We start from the raw sequence: 23,098 nt of genomic DNA, 5'->3' as shown, positions 1-23,098 counted from the left end.
GGGCGATTTGTATGAGTCAGACAATGAGTGGTCATTTGTCCCAACATGCCCCTTTTTGCGGCCTAAAAATATGACTTTGAATCTGCCTTATAAAAAAGCACCTCTTTGTGCTCATCAGTGTCTGGTGTAGTGCACTACAAGTAATGTGAATTGCACAATTGGATTACTTTTTGAACGTACCAAGTTCGTCACAATGAATCATGGAATTGATTTCTCAATGAAGTGATACCTTAGAATTTGTTTTAAACAAAGCATCTAAGGAAGCAACATAATTAAGTTGTCTACTTTTGTATTTAAAGTGTGCCAAAGATGCCGTAAACTTCTTCATATGAAGGGAAATGATTGGTGATTAGGGTTTGAAATTGAGCAAAAAACTCAAAATATATCTAGTCTACCTATAAAATGCAATATAATATGTGGAGCATATCTGTCTGGTGGGTCACCTCATCTTTGATGTCTTCTTGTTGCTGTGCAGTGAAGATCTCCATGGCTCCCATGAGTCTCATCATAAGTTCATCCACTGTTGTGTTGCCTTCATCATTCAAACAGAAAAAAACAATAATCAGATTGGGTGGAGTCATTTCAATAAGCATTTTTATACTTGTACTGTTCATATCAAAATGTACCAAGTGGAAAATGACTGCTCATCATGGCACGATATGAGATAGTGTTGGACTACTTTTTTTTAATAAGCAAAACTTGATGCTATGGAATACTGTGAACGCATTAATACTAAAAAGTTTAAAATCCATCTCCATCCATCCATCCATCAGTGGTTTCAGACTTTTTGGTAACACCAAGTACATTCAAATAATCAGAACTGTTGTGAAATTTTGACATGGTAGGCATTACGTAAGATCTGCTACCAACAGTACAGTTTTATTAGAAGTTCATTTACATATACTGTATTTTACCTTGAATGACATTTAAAACTTCATTTGATGTCCGTTTGCCCATGACAATTAGGAGTAATGGGAACTGGTCAGTCTTGTACAACCGGATGGTCTGTGCAACAACGCTGCCAAAGTGCCTTGTACACATCGTGAGTAGTCTAGAAAGAGAGAGTCAGTAATTTGAGTGGACAGTGGACAGACAGCCAGTGGAACTCCACTGAACAATCACTGAGCTTAATAAGAGTACACAGCTCATTATATTAACAGACTTTAAAACCAATTCTGCTCTCCGCTCGGAGGATGGTTCTTCTCCAAACACTTCCCTGGTTTAAATTAGTATTCGGCTCCTGCCACACCGAATTTGATAGGGCAGAGAGGATTTCTTATTCCATTACAAAGACAGAACTTTAAATTAACGTTTCGCTGAAGGAAAAGGGTAGCAGGCAGACTCAGAGAGCTCGCAGTAAATGTCATAATATTAATGAATTGCTATAGAGCAAATGCAAATATAGATTAGCTTCTCTCTTCTTTTAATAACATCGGCTTTAATAACTGGAAAGTAAAATAGAGGAGAGATGGAACACACTATAGTGAGGGTCCATGGCCAGTGTGGAAAAGAGAAATTGGAGATTTTTTTTCCCACATCAATTTTAACCCTATTATCAGAGAACTATTTAAAAAAAAAGTTGGTTCAGAGGGGATGAGCAAGCAAGCTATGCACTCTAGGTATTTTCAGACCAGCATACTGCCTATAATTTCATTTACCGGTACATGGAATACTGTATTCCCAATTAAAAGCACTCCATTTGACCTTCCAATGTGATGAATAAAGCAGAGGTACAGTCATTTCAACCGTTATCTCATTCTTGACTTATTTGATGCATTTCTAGAGTTAGTCAAGTTAAAATATTTTTCACACAACATGGTTATTTTGCACTAATGCAAAACGTGGCATACTTCAGTTTTATACTCCCTGCATTTCACATATAATTAAAAAAAATAGTAGGCAGTATACGACACATACTGCACAGTAGCAGTAAGCATTAAGCTGGCATTGTGTTCTGAAGGGGAAAAAAGTTTCCTTGCAACATAGTTGTGTTTACCAATGTCTCAAAGTTCTTTTAGGGTGTGTTCACACTTGGCAGGTTTGGTTAGTTTAAAACAAACCCTGCTGCAATTGCTCTGTTAGTGCAGTTAATTTGAACAAGTATAAATGCGAGAATGCTGTCATCCGAAACATGGTGCGCACCACCTAAAAAACGGGTCTTGGTCCGCTTCCAAAAGAACTATGGTGCGATTTATATTAAAAAAATATTTAGATATTAAAATTATATTATTACAAAATATGGGTTTCTGCATCACTTATGTTTTAAATACTTTTTTGGGGGGTTATTAATAAAATATTAATAAAAATAATTTAGCTGGCCTGTCAAATGACTATGAGAAGCGAGAATGGCAGAAAAGAAACGTAATTATTTTGAAAAAAAAAAAAAATAATAATCACATACCCATTTAAGAAATAATAAAATTGTCACAAAAAGTATTATTGGTATTGTATCAAATTAAAAAAGTTTGGTATCGGCCATCCCTAAAACTACACGAACCATATAGTGCTCTAATTAACAAACTTACTTGTAGGGTAAACTACAAAAAACAAGTGCCAACTAAAAGCATGAGAATACGGTGTGTATGTGTGTGTGAGTATGTCTGTGTATGTGCAAGTTTCCCAACTAACAGGACAACAAGCCAGCTATCTTCAGTGTAACTTGTAGTGCAGTTTTACAGATGATTCGGTAGAACTGTTTCACTGCCAAAAATATTAAACATCATACAACTAACGCTTGTGTTTCCAGAGGTGCCATCAGGCATTGCACTTGGCAGTTCATTGTCACATCAGTGATGCGTAAACAAATCTTGAAGAATGTTAAGAGTTTTCAAAGGACCTCGGGGGAGTTATTTTTGATTTTCTAGTTAGTAACACCAGGTGTTTCAAGCGTCTCGTCAAGGACGGCTTCATAATTGGAGTGACAAGCTCTCGTCTCCTCCTCATCCCTCGCTCACGTCACACTCTTGAGTGTGTGAACCTTAATATTTCCCCATGGCTTGAACTGAGAGGTGTGGCACAGTATCAGACCATCTGCTGGGGCCACAGGGCATACACTGCTCTTTCCCTGAGAAAACAGTTTCTTGATCAAAATGATCATGATACTAAAACCATGCAAAGACACAATTGCACGGCAACAACAAATAAAAGAATTAAAATAATTTTACTGGTGTTTCTAAATACTTCAGACGACAATTTCAAACTAGATTTTTACATCGTCTTCACTCAAAGTCTACCGGATTTTTTGGACATTTTATCATCAACATGGTAAAACTTTGATAGCCTGGGTTATTACAAAAGGTAATAGCACACTCGTCCGACAAGTTGAGGTGTTATGTCTGTAACAAAACAGGAAAAGTAACACACAAAAATGTTATTTTTCCAAAGAATCTAACAAAATGTATGATCAAATCGAAAAAACGACATTGTTGACAGTGCACAACATACTGTGTAGTTCAACAGTGCTTTGGGTGAAAAAGCAATAACAATTTTATTATCTCTTAAATGTGATTTTTCAAAATAATGTTCGCCACATTTCCTTTCTGCCATTCTCGCTTCTCATAGTCAGGTGACAGGCCAGCTAAAATATGTCAGGGGTGTTTTGGAACAAATCCCCCCCCAAAAAAGTATTTAAAACATAAGTGATGCAGAAACCCATGTTAAAAGTCCGACTGCCGGTTAGTGGCCCTTTCCTGCTCCAACTCATGTTTGGCTTCCTGTCTCTTCTCAGTTGTGCTCTCAAATAAAGGCAAAAAGCCCCAAAACACACACAAAAAAGAATAATTAATAGTAACAATAACACTTTAAATACTATTATCTAGGGGTGTAAATCTTTGGTTTTGTTCATATTGATCTTTAAACACTCCCCTCAATGTATCTTAGGAAGAACAAAATAAAAAGACAAACATTCTTCATTTCTTCATTTTGAATTCTGTTTGTCAAATAAAAAAGATCTCCATATAGAAACTTGAAAGGAAACATATCAAGTACCTCTAAAAAAGTATTAAAATATAAATATTGTCAGAAAGAATTTGATTTTCACCATTGCTTAATAAATAAGCAATATGATTCAGCAGGATACAATGGATTGAAAAAACCCCAGAATGAATCATATCTGCTAGAATGCACGATCAAATTGTGACCTGCAGCTTTCTCTTACTTATACCAGACACAAAAAGCACCTGTAGCACCTGTGGGTGCTAATTACATTCACTCTAATTACATTTGGGCTCTGGATTAATGCACAATTATGCTGAGAGTCTATGTGATCGGTGTCGGCGCTTAGCGATTCACAGGCTTCATTCACAGGGTAAGCATTGAAAAACACTGCCAGTCAACATCCACAATCAGTTAGGCCTGGCTCTGGAGCGTGAGAATACGGTGTGGTGTGTATGTGTATGAGTTTGTCAGGGTATAAGGATGTGGGATTGTGTGTGTGTGTCTGTTGGCATTATGAATAGCCCCAGATGTTGCCCGCCTTTAATCTGTGGTAGAAAGGCTCAGCTGGGGCAAAAAGCAGAAGGGGAGGGAGAGGGGTATAGAGGCCGAGCCGGACTGAAGGAGCCCCTGCAGAAGCAGGTCACTGGCTGGTCTTTCTCTCTCTGTCTGCTCCGGAGGGAGGCTTTTAGGGTGAAGCCTACTGGAAGGAAAAGTAGAGGCCTGCTCAGAAGCAAAGCCTGCTGGGACCAATCAAGAATCCATCTGCTGCCTGACCAGCTTCTCCTCCTTTCTCTCTCTGTTCATTTCCTTTTTTGGTCTTCCATCTTCATTTTTTCTCGCTTCGTTTCCACGTGAAGCAATCGGGGTTACGTCTTCGCAAAGTTTACTGAAAGTCTTGAAACAAGCACTTCTGAAAAAGGCAGGATAGTACTTCCTTTTTTTTCTCGATCTTAATTTAAGGATCTCGATCTTGTTTTTCTTGTCTCTGAGGGCCAAAAAGTTGCAATTCACCAACAACAAAAATAAAAGGTAAAACCCTCGCCACCTCCGTAACAGGCGTCCTGAAATGAAGACATTCTGAGGAGTGTGCTCTATGATGGCTGTGTGTCTAACTGACCCTTTAGTGGGACAGATTAGTGCAGATTGCCCTACCGGGGCCTCAGTGAGCAAACACGACATCTTTTGTTAAAGCATTCTATGAGGAGAGAGTCAGGAGAGGAGAGGGGGGGAAGGGAGGAATGCCTCTCATTAAGAGATCATCCATTTTGAGTGTGAAAATGCTTCCGATCCACACCGTTCTGGATGGTTTGACTGCCATTGTGAGCGCATGCGATGAGAGAAATGAAAGTGCTACCTGGCTTTATTAGCTTCCTTAGAAACGTCCCAGGCCCATGTGATGAAGTTCTGGCTGAGATATGACACTATCGAGTCCGCACACATCATCTGAGAGCAAAACACGTTACTGAGGACACTCTCGTCGTTGTGGAGGTAGATGGCCAGAAGTTTTCTCTAAACAACAGAAACACACATATACAAACAGTTAGGGATATGCAGCATATGGATTAAGATTCTAGTTCTGATTAAGATTCTTGATGATTGTGGTTCCTTAATTCTAATAATAGATATATTTGGAAATCGGAAATGTAATTCTTATTGTGCTTGCTGCCAACAAGATGAGATCATTTCAGATTTCAACAGAACGGATAAAACAAATCAAACCAAATTTTATAAAATTATTTCAAAAAGGTTCTTACAGAGACTTTTGAATGTGGCACAGAAGGATATACTAATATAATTAATATAAAATATTTGAATGTTTTAAAATTATATAAATATGAATGTATTCAGTGTAACTAGTGTTTAAGTGGTATTTTTATACAAATACAGCTGTTTACATACAATTTTTCTATTTATAATTTTGAGCTAGACACAAAATGTAGTGAGATTCAATATTGGTGCACTGCAATAGCTGACTAGCAGTGCAGGAAACACTGTCCGAGTATTTTAGCTTGGTTATCAATTCACATCAGCGGAAGAATGCATTACTTGAGAACTGTTAATAGATCCAAAAGTTTAAAAACCCAAAAGATTAAAAACTCAAAAGATCATCATTTTCCCCAAGAAAAATGATTTTCCCAACCCTTCAAATAGTTGCAAAGAATAATAAAAAAAGACATTCACTCATTTACAAACCAATGCACACACAAGTCATTCCATCACCACATCTAATTTGCAGGAGGGGGAAAAGGATGAAAACTGAAGCCTCACTGGCCATTTCACTATCTATGAAGCCAGAACCCATCTAATCCTGGCTCACTGATCCACCCTTATTTCATGATTCACCATCAGGCTTTCTGAGAGCTTTAAGGCCACTAATGCTTTACCAGGGTGAAACGAGCAGAAGAAGACAGTGAGTGCCCTCCCTGCAATCCCTGAGCAAAGCAAACACCCAAACCAAATCAAACTGATGCAGGATAAATCAAACTTTCTCTGAAAAACAAAAAACGAACAAATCGCTTTATTTGTTTTGCATCAAATGCCAGTGCCCTCCTCCCATCGTCGCAGGTTAGCACAGAAATGCGCCGCTGATGTCGAAGCACATCCAAATCCACAGATATTTACACCATCAGATGTATGGCGCTCACTCGCATAACCCAACTACTAATTAAAAAAAAAAAAAAAAGCACACCACCACAAACATGAAAGGTTTTGCCAGACAAGGCAGGGGAATAAAATCCACCGAATTACACAACAACTCTGAACATTTCCTATAGCTCTGACCCCCGACAGTTCGTCGAATGCAGCAGGAGGGATTTCTCGACAGCCCGACGGAGGAAAAACAGAAAACAAAGTGGGGAGAGAAGCAAAGTAGGGTGACAACGGAGGAGAGAAAGTTGGGCTCTATGGAGGTGTGTATGGATGGAGGGCTGAAGGAGCGCTGCTGTGTTTGCACAGTGATTAAAGCTCTCCAATGAGCCGCATGGCCCCTGGCGGGAGAGAGCTCAGGCCTCTTTCACCGGCCCAATTCAAGGCCCTGAAAAGATTAAACACTCACGCTGGGTAGACAAGCAAATGGGACCTGGAGAGATTTTACCCATCAAAAACCGAAAGGGGGGGCGGATGAAAACGAGACATGAACTTTTTCCACTCCTCTCTCGCAGTCCGTCCTAAAACCGACACTGCTGTTTCAGCACTAACTGAGCGTATTCGCTCCAAGCTGCGAAAACGTTTTGACCTTTTGAGGCCTCTAAGATTTCATTGAAGAGGTGGGGAGAAGCTACTCTCGCTAATAACAGTCTTTGGTCAGCTCCCTCATTCCACGCCCCTCCATTACCCACAGTCCCACCTCTCTACTTTCATCCCATTGTTTTCTCTTCCTTTCGTTCCCTTTGTTTTGTGGTGCTTTTCTTAGCCTGCAGAAATTAGCGCTCAGTCCAAATTACTGGGTCTGTTCTGGGGAAGAAACTGACCCAAAAGCTCTTTCTGTCACCTCAACTCGTCCCCCACCTGCTCGGGACAAGAATCCCTGAAATGGCGAAGAGGAAAGGGAGAGGAACATGGGAGAAGAGGGAGAGAGAAAGCTGATCTGTCATGTGAGTGGGACAGCACTAGCTTTCACACAGTTGTCAGAAAGTGAGGAATTCCCAGGCTAACTTTGGACATGTGAGTCAGTGTTGTAGCAGAACACAAAGACAAAGTGTTTACCTGCTAATTGAAGGCCTATTCACATCAAGCAGGACTTTTTTTGGCACGTAAAACAAGATTACAGGATTTTAAAATGAAACAATGCATGTCTTTGTAATCCTTTACATGAATCTAAACAATAATAGTCATCATTCAAATATTAAGCCAATTTTCGAATCGAAATCGATACTTGAAGGACAACGGAAATTTAATATGCAAACATTTCTTTACTTTGTGTCATTTAGTTGAATCAAACTTGAGACAAAATTCACCGAGTCAAACTACTAACCACATCAAGCAAAGCATAAAACTGTTATTCTACAAAATTACATCGGAACTTTAATAAACAGCTATCAAAAGGTCATTTGGACCAATGTGATTTCACTGTGGGTGGAGTTACCAGTTAAACCTAAATAGCTGTAATAGAAATAAAGCAAGCAAAATGTCCTGATGTTAGCATCACGTTATCTAAGGATGTAAGAAGCAGCTGGTTTTGTCTAATAATTATATCTACAGACTGAATAAATAGGATTTTGGGAGTTTTCACAAAACACATTCAGTTGGTGGCTTCACCTGCGCGTCTGTGAGAGTTACACTAGTTACACAGACAGCCATACGTCTCTTTTAAAAGCATTGTGAAAGGATGTTTTTAATTACAGGCGATGTGTATGTGCTGGAGGGGGAGAGATGGAGAAAATGATCATCCTCTTTTGGCTGTAGGAAAGCAAACAATGGGAAATGAGGAGTTCATATTACTGCTCTCTCTGACCTGTAGCGGACTGCTTTAACAGATGGCATTTACAATACTATGAGAGATTCTCCCACAAAAACTGAACAATAATCTAGTAATAATAATAATCTTGTTGCATAATTAGAGTTTAACTTTAGGAGCTGCCTTGTAGTCATTTCAGTCATTAATTTGTCATCCTCATCTCATTCCTAACCCATGAATTTTCTTTCTTACAGGGAACAACTATTTTTTTTCTCTTATGTTTATTATGCAGTTTACTTCAAATTTTAAAAAGGATGCAAAACCATCATAAAGGTGGTTCGTTCAACTCGTGCACTATATTCTAAGTCTTCTGATAGTTTTGAGATGAACAATGAAATTCAATTCCTTTTTATATAATTATTAAATTATAATAGTAATTTTAATATCCCCCTCCAGTGAGCAAGTGAACCATTAGGATTAGATCATTGATCACTGGGTTGTCAAGAAAATATTTGATTCACAAGAAAAATTCCTTAAGGAATGTGACATTGTTACTTCTCTCAAAGATTTACCATTGAGAGATATGTTGGTATTTTATGTCGTAGAATACAGCATCTAAATCGAATGGACCATTTTGTGATAATTTTCTGGTTGCTTTTGGATCCTTTTTAAGCTTGAAGGCTTCAGTGCTCATTCAATTGAATGGAAAAGAGTGTCCACAGCATTAAAAAAACTCTTTTGTGTTCAGTGGAATAAAAAGTCATACCGGTTTAGAACAAAAAAGTTAAGTAAAATGACAGTTTTCATTCCTTTAAAAGACCTAAACATTGACGCTCATTAAGCAACATGTAAAACACCATCAATGTTGTGTTAAAAGGTACAAAGAACTACTAACACATTGGTAAATTATTTCAATCAATGTTTAAGATGACAGTTAATTTTCCTCAGTTCCCCTGTTAGCATAGCAGCCTCAGCAACGTGAAGTCATTTAGGTATCAGAAAACATCTCTTTTATTGCAGGCCGAAAAATCACTTGGTCACGGAGGCCCCGCCATAAAGCTCATGCATGAAAAACCCATGAAGGGCGCAGAGGAGCTTTGAATTTTGATGGGCATCTTTGTGCGGGTGGCAGAGGAGGGTTAGCGTGATTAGCTGGATGTTAAGGGGATTTGTGATGAGGCCTGTGTGCTGATGGGTGGCCTGACTCAAGAGTCTTCCGCTGATCCTCCGGATGAACTCCAGGGCCCCCGGCATTTTCATTAAGGACGGATTGGGAGCATCTCCCACTCCAGAAACACTTCATCACATGTAGTGTTTTACTTAGTGATTAGCCTTTCAGGGATATGAGACAGGGGCACAAGTGCCCTCAGAAAAATCCATCCCACACATGCACACGTGCACATGAAACGTTCACAGCCGTGGATAAATAACGTTCACTTAACGAGAAGTCCAGCTGACTGAAGGGTGGTGAACACTGGCTCAACCAATGGCAGAAGTAGCGGGATTATCTAGATTGAGATGGCATTTGAGAAACAAATTCTTTTTGTATCTTTGCCATTCTTAATGGTGTTAGTGGGCAGAAATTTAATCATCTTTAACTAATACCACAAATTAGTGCATTGGGAAAGAAAAAATCATTTGGGACTTTGCAGACCTAGAACAACATTCCCAATAGACCTGTCCCCCCATTTTTAGAAAATGTCCCACACTTTTGCGGAGGTAAAAAGTACTTTTAATGATGCATGCCATAAATGTGTCCCATTAAATCTATCCTAGATATAACTCCTCTGGCTGAAACCCAAAAGGAAACTGCAACGGCAAATAACATACTAGAGAAGCGCACATGGATAATGTATGACCCGTGAAGAAAAACACTGACTGTCTGGATGAGAGGAACACAGTAGGTCATCTCTTTTTTTTTACGTTAGTTTGTTTTTACTGACACACTGAACTGTCTCCTCTGGGGAGAGCGGCGGCCATATTGTGCCTGTGCTGAGGAGAGGAGGAGATCAGCTGGGCTGCAGGCAGGAAGCCATTCCAGCCCGCTCCTCATGCTCAAAACCCCCTGAACATCTTGCTGCATCCTCCCAGTCTAATAAGACTGTAATCCACACAAGCTGTCAGTTGATACAAGCCTCCTTATGAGGACACAGCGGGAAAACCAGCATAAAGCTGTTCTAAATAAAGCTTCAGCTGTTCAAATGGGAAACGGAAATTTGATGGGGATTTATCATGATGGGGGCCAGTACTGCCAATCAAACCTTTAGCGTTGTTTATGTCCGTTCGTATGACACGTATGACGAAATGCTGGAGACGTGACCTGGTAGCGCATGTGTTTGTACATGGGTGACATAGGTTTCTGGAATCTGGCTCAGGTCATTTCCTGATCTCACCTCTGACTGTTTTCCCTTTCATTTCCAGTACCACCTCCAACTTTCATTTCAATTCAAAAATAAAAGAATAATTTATAATAAAATTAAATTAAAACTAAAATATTTAATACAAAAATACACTTAATAAAATGATAGAAATGATGCATGTATTGATAGGTACATTCTGGAGTTCAGTATATACTCACATCTCTGGCTTTGCCGTAAAAGGCCTCTTGAGATGCTGCTTCCAAGGTGCCGATGTAGAACACAGGATGGCAATCGCCATATCTACAAAACACACAAAGCAAACCTCAGTGTGCTGATTCTGAGTAAATACCAAATATCAGAGTAGCTATTTTCAAACAATAAATCACTTCTTCAAAGCAAGCAGTGCTGGAAAAAATGTGTCCACATCACATACTGAAATACAAAGAAATGCAGCATATGTTTGGTTTTCTTTAGTGAAATTGGATTACAAATGTTACTTTGTCAAGAGATCTCACCTTCTAGAAAATTCAGCAGTAAAGTGCAGTAAGGCATCACCCTCATTTTCACTGTTCTCTGGCACTGAGGGAAGATGAAGGAATATATCAGAATAGATCCTTATGGTCCGCCTCATGAAATGACACTAGAACTTACTCATCGGAGACTTTCGACAAGTCGAGCTTCCCATGCCAAAGATCTCGGATTCGTCTACACCAAATTCAGGTGCATCCTCGAAATCATCCCCCTCACTGTCACTGACCATGTGGACATCTGTGCACTGTAACACACACACAGGTTGGGTTTTCATGGATTTTCTAAAGACAATGATTTTTTTACAGGCAGCATATTCTGTTCCCTAACCCTAAACCTACACATCACAGAAAACTTTCTGCATTTTTACACTTTTAAAAGACATCACTTTGTATGATTTATAAGCTGTTTTCCTCATGGGGACCAAACAATTGCCCCACAAGGACAAGGATATCGGATATCATGTATTTGTAACGTACCCTACGTTACCTGAACCACAAACACACAAAGGCAATTTAATAAGAAACACTTAATATGCCAAAAACTAGAGATGCACAATATAACTGTGACAGTACCAATAAATCATTACAGGAAAAGGTCTAATATCAAAGGTAGTTTGACAAGAAGCAGTGCTTTATGGTTAACATGAGGTTGTTTAGACATTTTTTTTTTATATAACAACAAGTAATTTGCGTTCTTCTCAGAGTGGTCTCTTAGGCTGTCCCTAAAACATGGGTTTTCTCTATTTGGATGACAGGGCTTTTGTTTTTTACGCCCCAAAATTGTAAAATTCTCTTCCATCTGACATTAGGGGAGTACCGGGGTGTTTTTATATCTGGTCTAAAAACACTTTATTTTAAAATAGCTTTTAATTGACTTTAGTGTTGCTTTTGTGAGTTTATTATGGATGTTTTAAATTTCCAATATATATATATATATATATACTGTATATATTGAATATTACATTACAGAGTTATGAATAAACACATTTATAAAGTAAAAGGCCTTTTGAGATTTGTTTTTATGCAAGGTTACAAAATTACTAAAAAAAATTCTATTGTATATCGGAAAATTTATTTAATCCTAATTTCAAATCTTAATTTCACTTAATGTGAAAAGCATCCATGTTTAAAATCAGGGTAAATGGAAAAGATATATAATGTTGGCAATAAGAAAAACAAGCAACAGCCATTCATTTTTTTATATCAGTGCTCATTCAATTATAACTCCATAAAAGAGCATAATAATAATAATTCATAAAATAATTCCTGTTTTAATTACACATTGGGGAACAAACCTAGTATGAATACTACAGAGAATGTAATAGTTGCAAATCTGTTGAAAGGTTGCCATCAGACTTGAAATGCAGGGGCAAGTCTGGCTGCAGTGTTGCGCCTGGCAACTCGACAGCGATCACTGTGCCCACTACATGTTACTTCATCAATTCAGAACAGGACTTCATTTCTATTCCAAAAAACGAATCTCTCATTAAAGATAAAAATCCATTTTGGCTGAGTGGAGCGGTCTAATTAAAAATCCTACAAAACATTAGAATGGCCAAAAGTGGCTTCACAAGCTGGCTTTCAATATGTCGAAAACCTAAAAACAAAAACAGCAATAATGAAATGTATAAATGTAAATATAACTATATAAAAGTGAAAGACAGTAGGTCTGACTGTTTGTTCTGCATTACCTCGTCTGTCTGGTCCACCGTGAGCGCAGAGGAAGATCTTCTGCACACAGTCAGGTGGTGGCAGGGGTAACTGATTCCACTGATGGCCAGAGTCATCTACACAATCACAGAACAGCTTTATTAGACATTTTAAAGCTTTGGATCTCAATCTGAATCTCAAATTTGACTTCAAGCCCCCTCTATTGTCCACAACAATATTTGAACACATATCGGAACATCATAAGGATATGCCAATGATGACAGAATGTTTGGGTGAACTATTCCTTTAAGACGTCTTTTCCCAGTAAAGTTTGCACAGACTGATATTCATCTTCCCAGGGTTTCTCTGGTTTCAGGATAGAGGTTCTGTATGCTTGGCACTCTAAAGAGCATCACATGCAGCATGCGGTGAGCTACTGGTGAAGGCCTGAGTACCTCATTAACTCTCAGGCTAGAGTGGAAATGTCAGCAGCACTCCACACTACAGGGACTCATTACAGACCAGCCCCATACACACACTCAGACACACACACACACACACACACACACACACACCTCCCTGGAGCGACAGCATAGAGCTTTATTCTCTCGACTCTTACCTGACATTCCCAATTACACACTATAATCACTGTCTGTTTTTACATATTCATTTCAGATACCTAAATGGCCATAGCAATCTATACTTCAAATCAAGAGTAAAGGAAATCATAATTGTACTACTTAACCAGGCAGGTAGCAATAAAGACAAGTTACACAGAGAAAAATGGATACCTGACTACAGGGGGCTCTGATACTTTGAACACTTTGAGGTGCTTTTAAGAGATTTTTGGTTTGATTTGAGGAAGAATTTTATACTTTCTACTTAAATCAACTTTTCAATTTCTGATATACAGATGAATGGCTTGATTAAGTGAGATTCTAAAGAAATGGCACCCAACAACACCATTACAGCACTGTGTTCACAGGTAAAGTAAATTACTTAAAGTATTGTTATCATGAATTACTCAACTTTTTAAACAACAGATGACAATTCTTAAAAAAAACATGTTGCAATTTACATTTATTCATTTAGCTGACACTTTTATCCAAAGCGACTAACAATTGCTATATATGCCAGAGGTCGCATGCCTCTGGAGCAACTAGGGGTTAAGTGTCTTGCTCAGGGACACATTGGTGTCTCACAGTGGATTCGAACCTGGGTCTCTCACATCAAAGGGATGTGTCTTATCCAATGCGCCATCACCACCCCAATTTAAGCTAATAAAAAAGTTAAAGAAAAAAAAATTATTTATGACCATTTAGATGGCAAAACAATTTGATAAGATAAAACATGTAGGTAAGATGTAGATAAGATAAAATGTATGAAAAAAACAAATTTTCATAACGATAACCACAATTATTATAATAACTGACACATTTAAACAAAAATGATCAGCTGTAAAATATGACAATATCTTTTATCTGTAATTTTCCTCAATACAAACTAGTGCTGCTTGACCAGGCATCAGTTAAAAAGCTTTGACTTTAATATAACCAAAAAAAAAAAAAAATCATTATAAAATAGCTGCCATGGCCAAGCCATTACAACATACACATTTAAAATAATGTAGGCACATAATTTACAGATTTTTTTTTCTTTCTTTTTAGAAACAATTTCTACAAAAAGAAATGAACAAATTGAAGACATACCAAAACTGATGTCTCGTCTTGGTATTGATTAACAGACATAACAGATTAGGTTTAAAGAAGCTTTGGTTTAAGCACCATAATATCATAATGCAACTCAGAGAGGATTTCAGAGTGTCAAGTACTTTAACAGGGTGCTAACTCCCCCAAAACACACAACACTTTCTCTCTTTTTGTGATGGCCCACACAGAGAGAAGAAATCACAGTGTTTCTCTTCTACGAGGACTAATTAAAGACATACTGCATGTACATGGAGACAATGTACATTACTGTTGGGTAACAACTAAGAAATATGTCCAAAAATCAGATTTTCAATATCAGAACATCAAAGGCCAGAGAAAATGTAGAACTCATTTCAGAAGAAATCACAGGGGGTGGGGTAAATTGAAGGTGCATGCAAAGTCATAATTTATTATTCAATAACAGTTTTCACAATCTGTCTGACCTAAAATACTGTACCTTCCTTCAATACATATTATAATATGTAAATGACCTACGTTATGCAAATCTTTGTGAACCAGCACACTGTTGATCAACAGGTTGGTCAAGTTGCTTGATACTGAATTGATTTTGATATTTAAACATGGACAGTTAATTTTAAAGGATAGCTCACACAAAAATAAAAATTCTGTCACCATGTACCTGTTGTTTTAAACCAGTATGACTTCTATGGAAGATATTTAGAAAGTCAAACCCTGGATAACACCCCAATAACTCGTTGATTAGACAAAACAAATATCTATACAGTACAAAGTCATAAAGTTTTTGGAAATACATGACGTGAACAAATTATGACAGTTTTTATTTCTGGGCGAACTGTGCTCACGACTATGATGATATCAAAAAGAATGTGTTTTTTGTGTCTTCTCATAAATGGCCAGGGCTGTAAATGCTACAGTACATCTATGGTAAATAACCCCTTTATCTCAAAACAAACAATGTAAATCCTGCTTTACATGATATATCCCATTTAACACTTGAAGAAAGATAGAATTAGGGCACTTAAAGTCTCAGGTAAGTGGTAAAAACGCCAATGTTCTGACCCCATCGCCTAACGGTATGAGTATGCCTGGTTGCATATGTGTGTGCATGTCAGAGCCGCAGGCTACAGGGGAGAGGTCACCCCCTCATCTTTCCACACCTCCCTTCTCCACCTCCAAACAAAGAACTAAATCCTCCTCTTTTGGACCCCTTTCATTAACACTTGCATTAAAGCCCTTGCAACGAGCACCATGCAAAAGAGGAATTCCATTTCTCCTTCTCTGTTCTCGTCCAAGAAGAATTCTCCTTCCCTGTCCACCATTAACTAAACATATTTCTCTTTTTCTTCTCCTCTTGGTTGTTTTCAGCTATTTGTTGTCGTTCTCCATCTTTCAGGCTGTGAAGGAGATAATTACTGCAGACAGCTGCTCTAGTCGTCCGAGAGCCCCAAGCTGCACCTTGTGCCTGCCTTCTTTGATAGTTGAGGACAAGAGAGCTACAGAGCGCGAAAAAAGCAAGAGTGTGGAGTCCAGAAAAGAAAAGAAAAATAAGAAGCCCCACCCTAAACACCTGTTGGACCCTTTCAGGTTAGGGTTTGAAGAGGTGGCAGTCTTGATTAAGATCTAGGGTCAAATACAGTGTTCAAAAAGCCTAGTGAACCTTTCAGAACTAAACCCTTCGGGAGAAAAAAAAAAAGTGTGAATAGGCTAGGCGATGTTTTTCACCTGTTTAAGGTGTAATCTGTAACTGCTACGATTTGCCAGATGTCAGTGGCAGAATACAACAAATGCATCTAACAATAATTTAATTATATAGTTATGTAGGTCCAGGATCTATAATTATGTAACTAGGTCCAGAGAGTGAAGAAAATACGCTTTGAGATAATGCCTCCCCAAAAAAAACCCAAAACATCTTTATTTAGAGTTTCAAAAGTTAGTTTCCAAATTCTACCCGTAATGCAAATTGAAGAACTGATCTGACAGGGAAAAAATTTTCCTACACCAGATCAAACATTACAGATCCATTTCTCCTGCAAACGACAGAACACGCCTACCTGCTGTTAAATACAACACCGGGATAGTCAGCAGGGTGTTGATCTAAACATGTAAAGCGTGATTTATGTCAGACGGCCCCAGTGAGGGACAGGGAGCGTATATTGACGGTTGTTGAAGACAGAGTTGGCGGTTCTGAAGACAGATGATTGGCAATATAAGAGTGTATATACCTCTCCTCGGAAGAACTTCACCTGCAGACAGCAATCTCTCAAGGGGCTCTGTACGGGCTTAGAGCTGAGCCTCGTCGCTACGGCAACCAACAGGCCCAATAAGCCGCCTCCACAGGTCTGTGATGCTGAAAGCCCATAACAGCCGTGGGCCACGGAGACCCTCAGAGAGCAGCAGCAGTAATACATTAGCAAACATCAAGAAACACTGGATAAATGTCAGCAATTAAGGGGGAAAAGACTCTAATAAGGACGTTCCAGAAGTTGTCAATCATTCCCATAGGTGCTGCACGAGGTTGGCAGTGAAATATGAAGAGAGCTCAAAAGAGTTTTGGCTCAGGATATGTGTGTGAGAGGGAGAGAACTGAGTGGTGGGAAATGGACCAATTAGAAGGCTAAATTAAGAGAACAAATAAAATAAAACAAGAGCATGAGCTACTATTAGTACTAATAGCAGCAGCAAAAGGAACAGTGCACAGCCGATAAATGCTGAAAATAATAATAATAAAAAAATTCTGATTACTTCCTTTACAAAAGGCTTGGAATAAACTAGTCAATAATAAAACAAAGTGATGAAGTGGCATTATTTACTGTGTGCAGAAACAAACTTTCAAAAATCTTCAGAATATTACACTAGGATACAACAAAAAATGAGCTCACATAGTGCAGACTAAGTTTGGGCAGAAAACATACCAAAGTTTGGGCGGTTAATGCCAAACACAGCCTGCAAACAGCAGTCCTCCAGTGGCCTGCCATATGAAGAAGCCTGTGTCAGCCCCTCAAACACACCACACACATCCAGACTACACCCACTCAAACAAACAAGGGAAAAAACATGACTATGGTAAACAGCCTCCTTTGAATTTACAGACACTGCATAGGGACGTCAAGACAACCGCTAAGATCCACCCACTGATTCAAAGGCATGAGAAGGTACGCTGATTTTTACAATGTAATCCCTTTCTCCCGAGAGACAAATTTGCAATGCTAATTGCAAATCCAGTTAAAATGGTTGCACTGTTTAAATGTTAACTGGTTAAACAGTTTCACTGCATTAAACGGATCAAAATCAAATCATATTTTCTTCATCGGACTCCCTGACAGTAATACAAAACAAGTATACAGAAGATGCAATGAGAGCCATCTGAAACAGATATTAAGCTCAATCCATTTCGACAGTACAAGCAGACAAAAAAAAACCTCGGTCGCTGGCTCCTTCAAAACCAATATGCTTAAAAACTCAGTCGGCGAAATGTAAACTGACTACTGATTAGTTTTCTATTTCTCTCCTTTATGAGGTGCAGAAAGACTCGCTATATGTGAGCAAGCGAAGGGTAATGAAAGCACAGAAGAGCAGGCATTGACTCAGACTGCTGGTAAATGTATTTCTAAGCCTGGGCTGTCATGTTTATTGGTACAAATCCCGGGAGATGAGGGAAGGTTAATGAGATACGCGCAAAAAATGGCCCGACCGCCATGCAAGAGCTTTGCATCTAATGCACAGCTAGCCGTTTCAATAAGGGCTGGGGACCATTATTAAGACTGGCGCTTTAATAATATGTCCCTCCCTATAAGCCAAGACGAGTTGAGGTGGAAAGCTGGTCCGTGGCCAAGTGCACGGCGACCACACATAACCAATCACTTCTAGGGCATTAACAGTTTAATGTGCCTTAAAGAGTATTCATGAGCAGTGCCCTCTTGATCAAAAAACAAGTTTGTGGGTTGAGGTCTTCGGTGAGTGCACTTCAACCCTGAAGTGGCCCGACTCAAGTGGGTAGTCTGTGGTGAGAGGGTGTAATTCAGTGACCTTGCGTCTGTTGTGCTTTTCGCTAAAGGACGAAACGATCTCTACAACCGCCCTTTTAACAATATGAGCTAAATGCAACGGGTGAGATACATGAGCCTTACGAGTGCACACTGAAAAAAAAACAATGCAGTCATTGTAGAAGAGCTCTGAAACTACTCATAAAGCTACTGACAATGGGGTCTGAGTCTTTTGTTATGGTACTCAGAAATACTAAGTAGTCATGGGGTTTTATATTTTATAATGTTCTTTAAATAGTGGACCATATTAATCGATTCAGAAAATGTTTTAATGGTTTCTCATTCATAAAGTGTATGTGTGGGTTTGTGGGGGGTGTCAACACCTGAAACAAACAGTGCTCAAAAACGTGTTTGTTCTTCAGGACACTCCCTTTGAAACAACACTTTCGCTCAATTAGGCACCTAACACAAAATCAAGACACAATGACAAGCATAGACCTAAGAAACACATTACCCTTTCATGGGTAAAACACAAGGGCGATTTCCATGCTTAACTGATCATAAGCACAAGGTTAAGTACAATGATAAGCACAATGATCAGTGATAAGTAAAGAGAAAGTTCCCATGGTTATTGTATGGATGATTATCATGGATGTCTAAGCTGGGAGGTGGGGTTCCACAGGGTTCGGTGTGAGGGCCCTCTCTGATCACCGTGAACGAGTCGTGCTGAAAGGCTGGGAGCATGGAACAGGGCGAGAAAGGTCACTGACCCCCCACTACATGAGCTGTAGTGTCCACACAGAGAGGACAAGGGAGAGGAGCTGGTCTGTGACATCTTAATTAGTACCAACATCTTACTTTCACATCGGGTGATGCTACAGAACCACTACAGAAAAGCTGAAATGACCGCCAAACTCTGCTTTCTTACAATACATGCAAACTAAGGCACAATTTTTATCTAGTAATTTGTCATTTTAACATTTATAACCAAGTAAAACAAACTTGAAGTTAATAGATTTTGGTGCTAATGAGATTTTACTATAAAAAGAAGATCTTTGTGGTTGTGTCTGGTAAGGACAAAAACTCAGTTCAATGACACTTTTACATTTGTTGGTAATTATCCTGATTTTACAACTTATTCTTTATATAATAGAATATATTATAAATAAATAAAAAATTCATACCGAGTCATCTGAGGCAGAGGCAGGCCAGCCGTCCCACTGTTGATGCCGCACAGGGATATTTGTCAGGTCTGAAATGTTCCTTTTCACCTGAGATATAAGACAAAAAGATCAGACAACAGATATAAGAATACAACACTAATGAATACATTCAAATTCATTTTTAAAAACTCCAGCAGAAACATTTCTTTAGACATTTTCAGTACACAAAGGGAGGGAGAAAAGGCAAGTAGCGGAAAAAAGAGCTCTGTGTTCTCAAAATTCCACAGATGCCTGTCCTAATGCCCAATGCCAACAGCCCTTCACTAGAAAAATGGACAGTATTTCCCTTCTGCCATTCACCCCCATGTAACTGCACTTATTAACATTGCACGCATTTAAACAGTTGACGCTGGCCCCTGCTCCAACACCGCTGTTGGTTTAAAGCCCAACGCCAGGCTGATGTGCGGAGGATGGGGGTGATCAAAGCGGGCGTTGCCCAGAACTGGTAGGGCCGCAGATTCTAGAGCATTATCCCCAGAGAATGCACTACCCCGCGGCGCTAGATACAGAGGCAGAGAAAACTAGCCATTGTGGCAGAAAGCCCTCCAAGCGCATGGCCAAATCCCACCGCCAGCGCATTGAGTGGACATGTATCCTCTGCCAGACTGAGGACTCGTGCCCACAGAGGCAGAAACGATGGGCGCAAGATGCTTGTGAAAACAAAGGACATGAAGCAGGATTGAAAGAAATAGGGTTAAAAACCCATTAGCAGATACAATCATAACCTTTATGTTGACCAAAACAAAACCACAAAAATATGATTATTTATGAATGCAATAAGACAGGTGGGTAGAGACCCAAAATGTATCAGGGTACTGATAGTGTCTTTCACAGGAGGGGGGGAAACTACGCTAATGCAAATAATGAATTTAATAAATGCAAAATGCATTTTAAAAATAGTAATAATAATAACTACTTGTAATGGTTGATTATATATATATTTTTAAGACATTTAGATACCAAAATGATCAAAACTCCGATTTATCCCATGCACATTGTTGGGTTCATGCAGTTCATGATAATATTAATATATTAACTTGTAACGTTTCATTATAAAGATATTTTTGTTTACTTTTGGTACTGTTGAGGTCCAAATGTAAAATCTGTGTCCTGAAGCAAGCAAAAACCAGTTAAGAACCACTGTCTGCATTAATTTATAGATGTTTTTTATAAGGATGCAAAAATTATTTAAAGGTTTTTCAGACAGACAATAAAGTTTTTAATGTTGCAATAATATAGATAAGTAAAGAACCATGGATAAAGTCAGATTCCAGACCATTTTGGTCAGGCAAAAACTCAATAAAGGGAAACAAATTTAGCTATTGACAAGAACACCTCAGCCGGCTGAAGTCGGAGACTGCACCATCGCACACGCACAAAATCAAACATCCTCGAGCCCACACACTGGGCTGTGCGTTTTTCTTATTGAAGCGAGCAAGGGTCAGCTGGGTTGGCCAATGTTATTACAGAGTGTAATATCTGTGTTTGACCAGAGGGCTACAGGGATTTGGCCGCCCAGGCCTGACCGGCAGGCTGCCGTAAACACCGGCTCTTGGCTGTAATGAACCATTTAGGGTCAAATGGCACCGTAGCCCAAGAGAAAGTAGAAAGTAACCGCATCACCAAGGACCAGACAGAAGCATTTAGCTGCTATAACAAATCGTCCCTCTACGAGAATCTGATATTTCACCACTTTACTTCATTGGGTCTTTTTATGAGCACTGCCCTACTGTCAATACACCTATACCCCTCTGTACTTCAGCCAGACTTCATCCCATCTTGACAAACATGCAACGAGAAGCTATTCAGAGTTATTTGACTTCAAAACAGATTTAGCTATATTGGAAGGTGGAGATGTGAACATTCTTGGCGCATAAGAAAAGAAAATAGCAAATAAAACCACAAACACAAACCTGTCAACGAATAAGTGGTATAAAAGTTCATTTATCAGAGATGGCTGGTTGGGTGAGGGGCTCTCTCTGCAACTACTGCGAATTATAATTGACTTACGAGGAGAAAGCCCCATACTGCTGCAATATTCACAAACACAAGTGTCATTACCTATTCATGAGCTACGAATTCCTCCTCTTAGCAGCCAGGGGTCTGCAAATTAAAGCCAACATTACCCAACTAAATGAGAAAAAATATATACACGGAAAGGATAAACAAACAAATCCAGCGAATAACAAGTTTATTTACCACTGATTTCTAAGAGAAAGTAAAGAGAGTTTGAAGATGTTCGGTAGCGGCTGACATTTGTTCTGTCTTGCCCAAACCGCTGCCCATAAGGAACAAAGAGATTTGATTAAATAACGAAGGAAAAAACTCAGTCCTATTAAATCCAGTTCCGCTGACATTTCATTTTAAATGTCACAATAGAGTTTTTAGCATCAGGGAACAGACTTCTATTGTGAAAAGGAGGAGGGAAAAAAGCAGATAATGTTGACATTATATCAGAAAATGCGAGAAGATCTCACGGATAAAGACATTTCAGCTGCCGGGATTATATACTTAAGGACTGCATGTAACAGCGCCTTTCATTTAAAAAGATTTTCTTTTATATATTCTCCAGTGTGGTTGTCATATAAGATGGATATTACAGTATATATCACCCATAGAACAAACATTTCCATGGTGTAGAATAGATGAAATATACATTTTACGAGGGGAAAGTAGATGAACTGCATAAAATAAACAGAGATAAATAATAGCATTTGAGAAACACAAAAAATGAAAGGCATCTGTGTATTGCTGCCCCCTTACTGACAGAACCTAAACTGCAAAGTTAAATTTAAAGATGTATATATATATATATATATATATACACACACACATATAACATTGAACTCTTTAATCTTGAACTAGGAATTAAACAGTGTCAGTTTTGTCCGTCTGGAAGATAATGTTGAATATTATTGTTAAATTCAATAATGTTATTAATATCTTCATAAAAAAAGACAAAAAGACTGGTCCAAGAGCTTGAAAAAAAAATATCTATCTATCTATACTATCAAAATGAAATGACTTGGACGTCAATAAACACGTACGCGCTCTCAGACAAACATGCGCACACACACGCACATTAATGATCCAATCTTTCTAAATGCCAAGTACTGGTAATCCCTGGCTGGAGAGAAATCAAAGAGAAGAAAAGGTTGCCATTAAACAGTCACAAGCTCTTCAGCACCAGATGCCTTTCATTCACACTCTTTTACTCTCCATCCTTCTTTTCTTCCTCTGCGTTCATCTCTCCAGCTGCGGAGAGAAACGCTGTGGGGCCGGCAAAAATCCCTGGGACGAGTCGTCTGGTCACGGACGGCAGAGCCCTA

General features: G+C 38.9%; 1 protein-coding gene across 2 annotated transcripts in view; it reads right to left on the bottom strand.

Annotated features, from left to right (window-relative positions):
• The window catches only part of faf1 (Fas associated factor 1), a 65,980-nt gene that overhangs the window by 17,186 nt on the left and 25,696 nt on the right, over positions 1-23,098 (bottom strand). For both annotated transcript variants that reach the window (XM_039675591.2, XM_039675598.2), the window contains exons 8-15: positions 19,731-19,817; positions 12,914-13,009; positions 11,344-11,467; positions 11,208-11,271; positions 10,911-10,992; positions 5,291-5,445; positions 915-1,051; positions 444-532 (exon numbers count right to left, since the gene is read on the bottom strand). In XM_039675591.2, the coding sequence (XP_039531525.1) occupies positions 444-532; positions 915-1,051; positions 5,291-5,445; positions 10,911-10,992; positions 11,208-11,271; positions 11,344-11,467; positions 12,914-13,009; positions 19,731-19,817 (834 nt within the window). The remainder of the gene's footprint in view (positions 1-443; positions 533-914; positions 1,052-5,290; positions 5,446-10,910; positions 10,993-11,207; positions 11,272-11,343; positions 11,468-12,913; positions 13,010-19,730; positions 19,818-23,098) is intronic.

The sequence above is a fragment of the Pimephales promelas genome, chromosome 14, assembly GCF_988280905.1.
Source record: "Pimephales promelas chromosome 14, fPimPro1.hap1.1, whole genome shotgun sequence".
NCBI lineage: Eukaryota > Metazoa > Chordata > Actinopteri > Cypriniformes > Leuciscidae > Pimephales > Pimephales promelas.
This window is presented reverse-complemented; position numbering and strand designations above follow the sequence as displayed.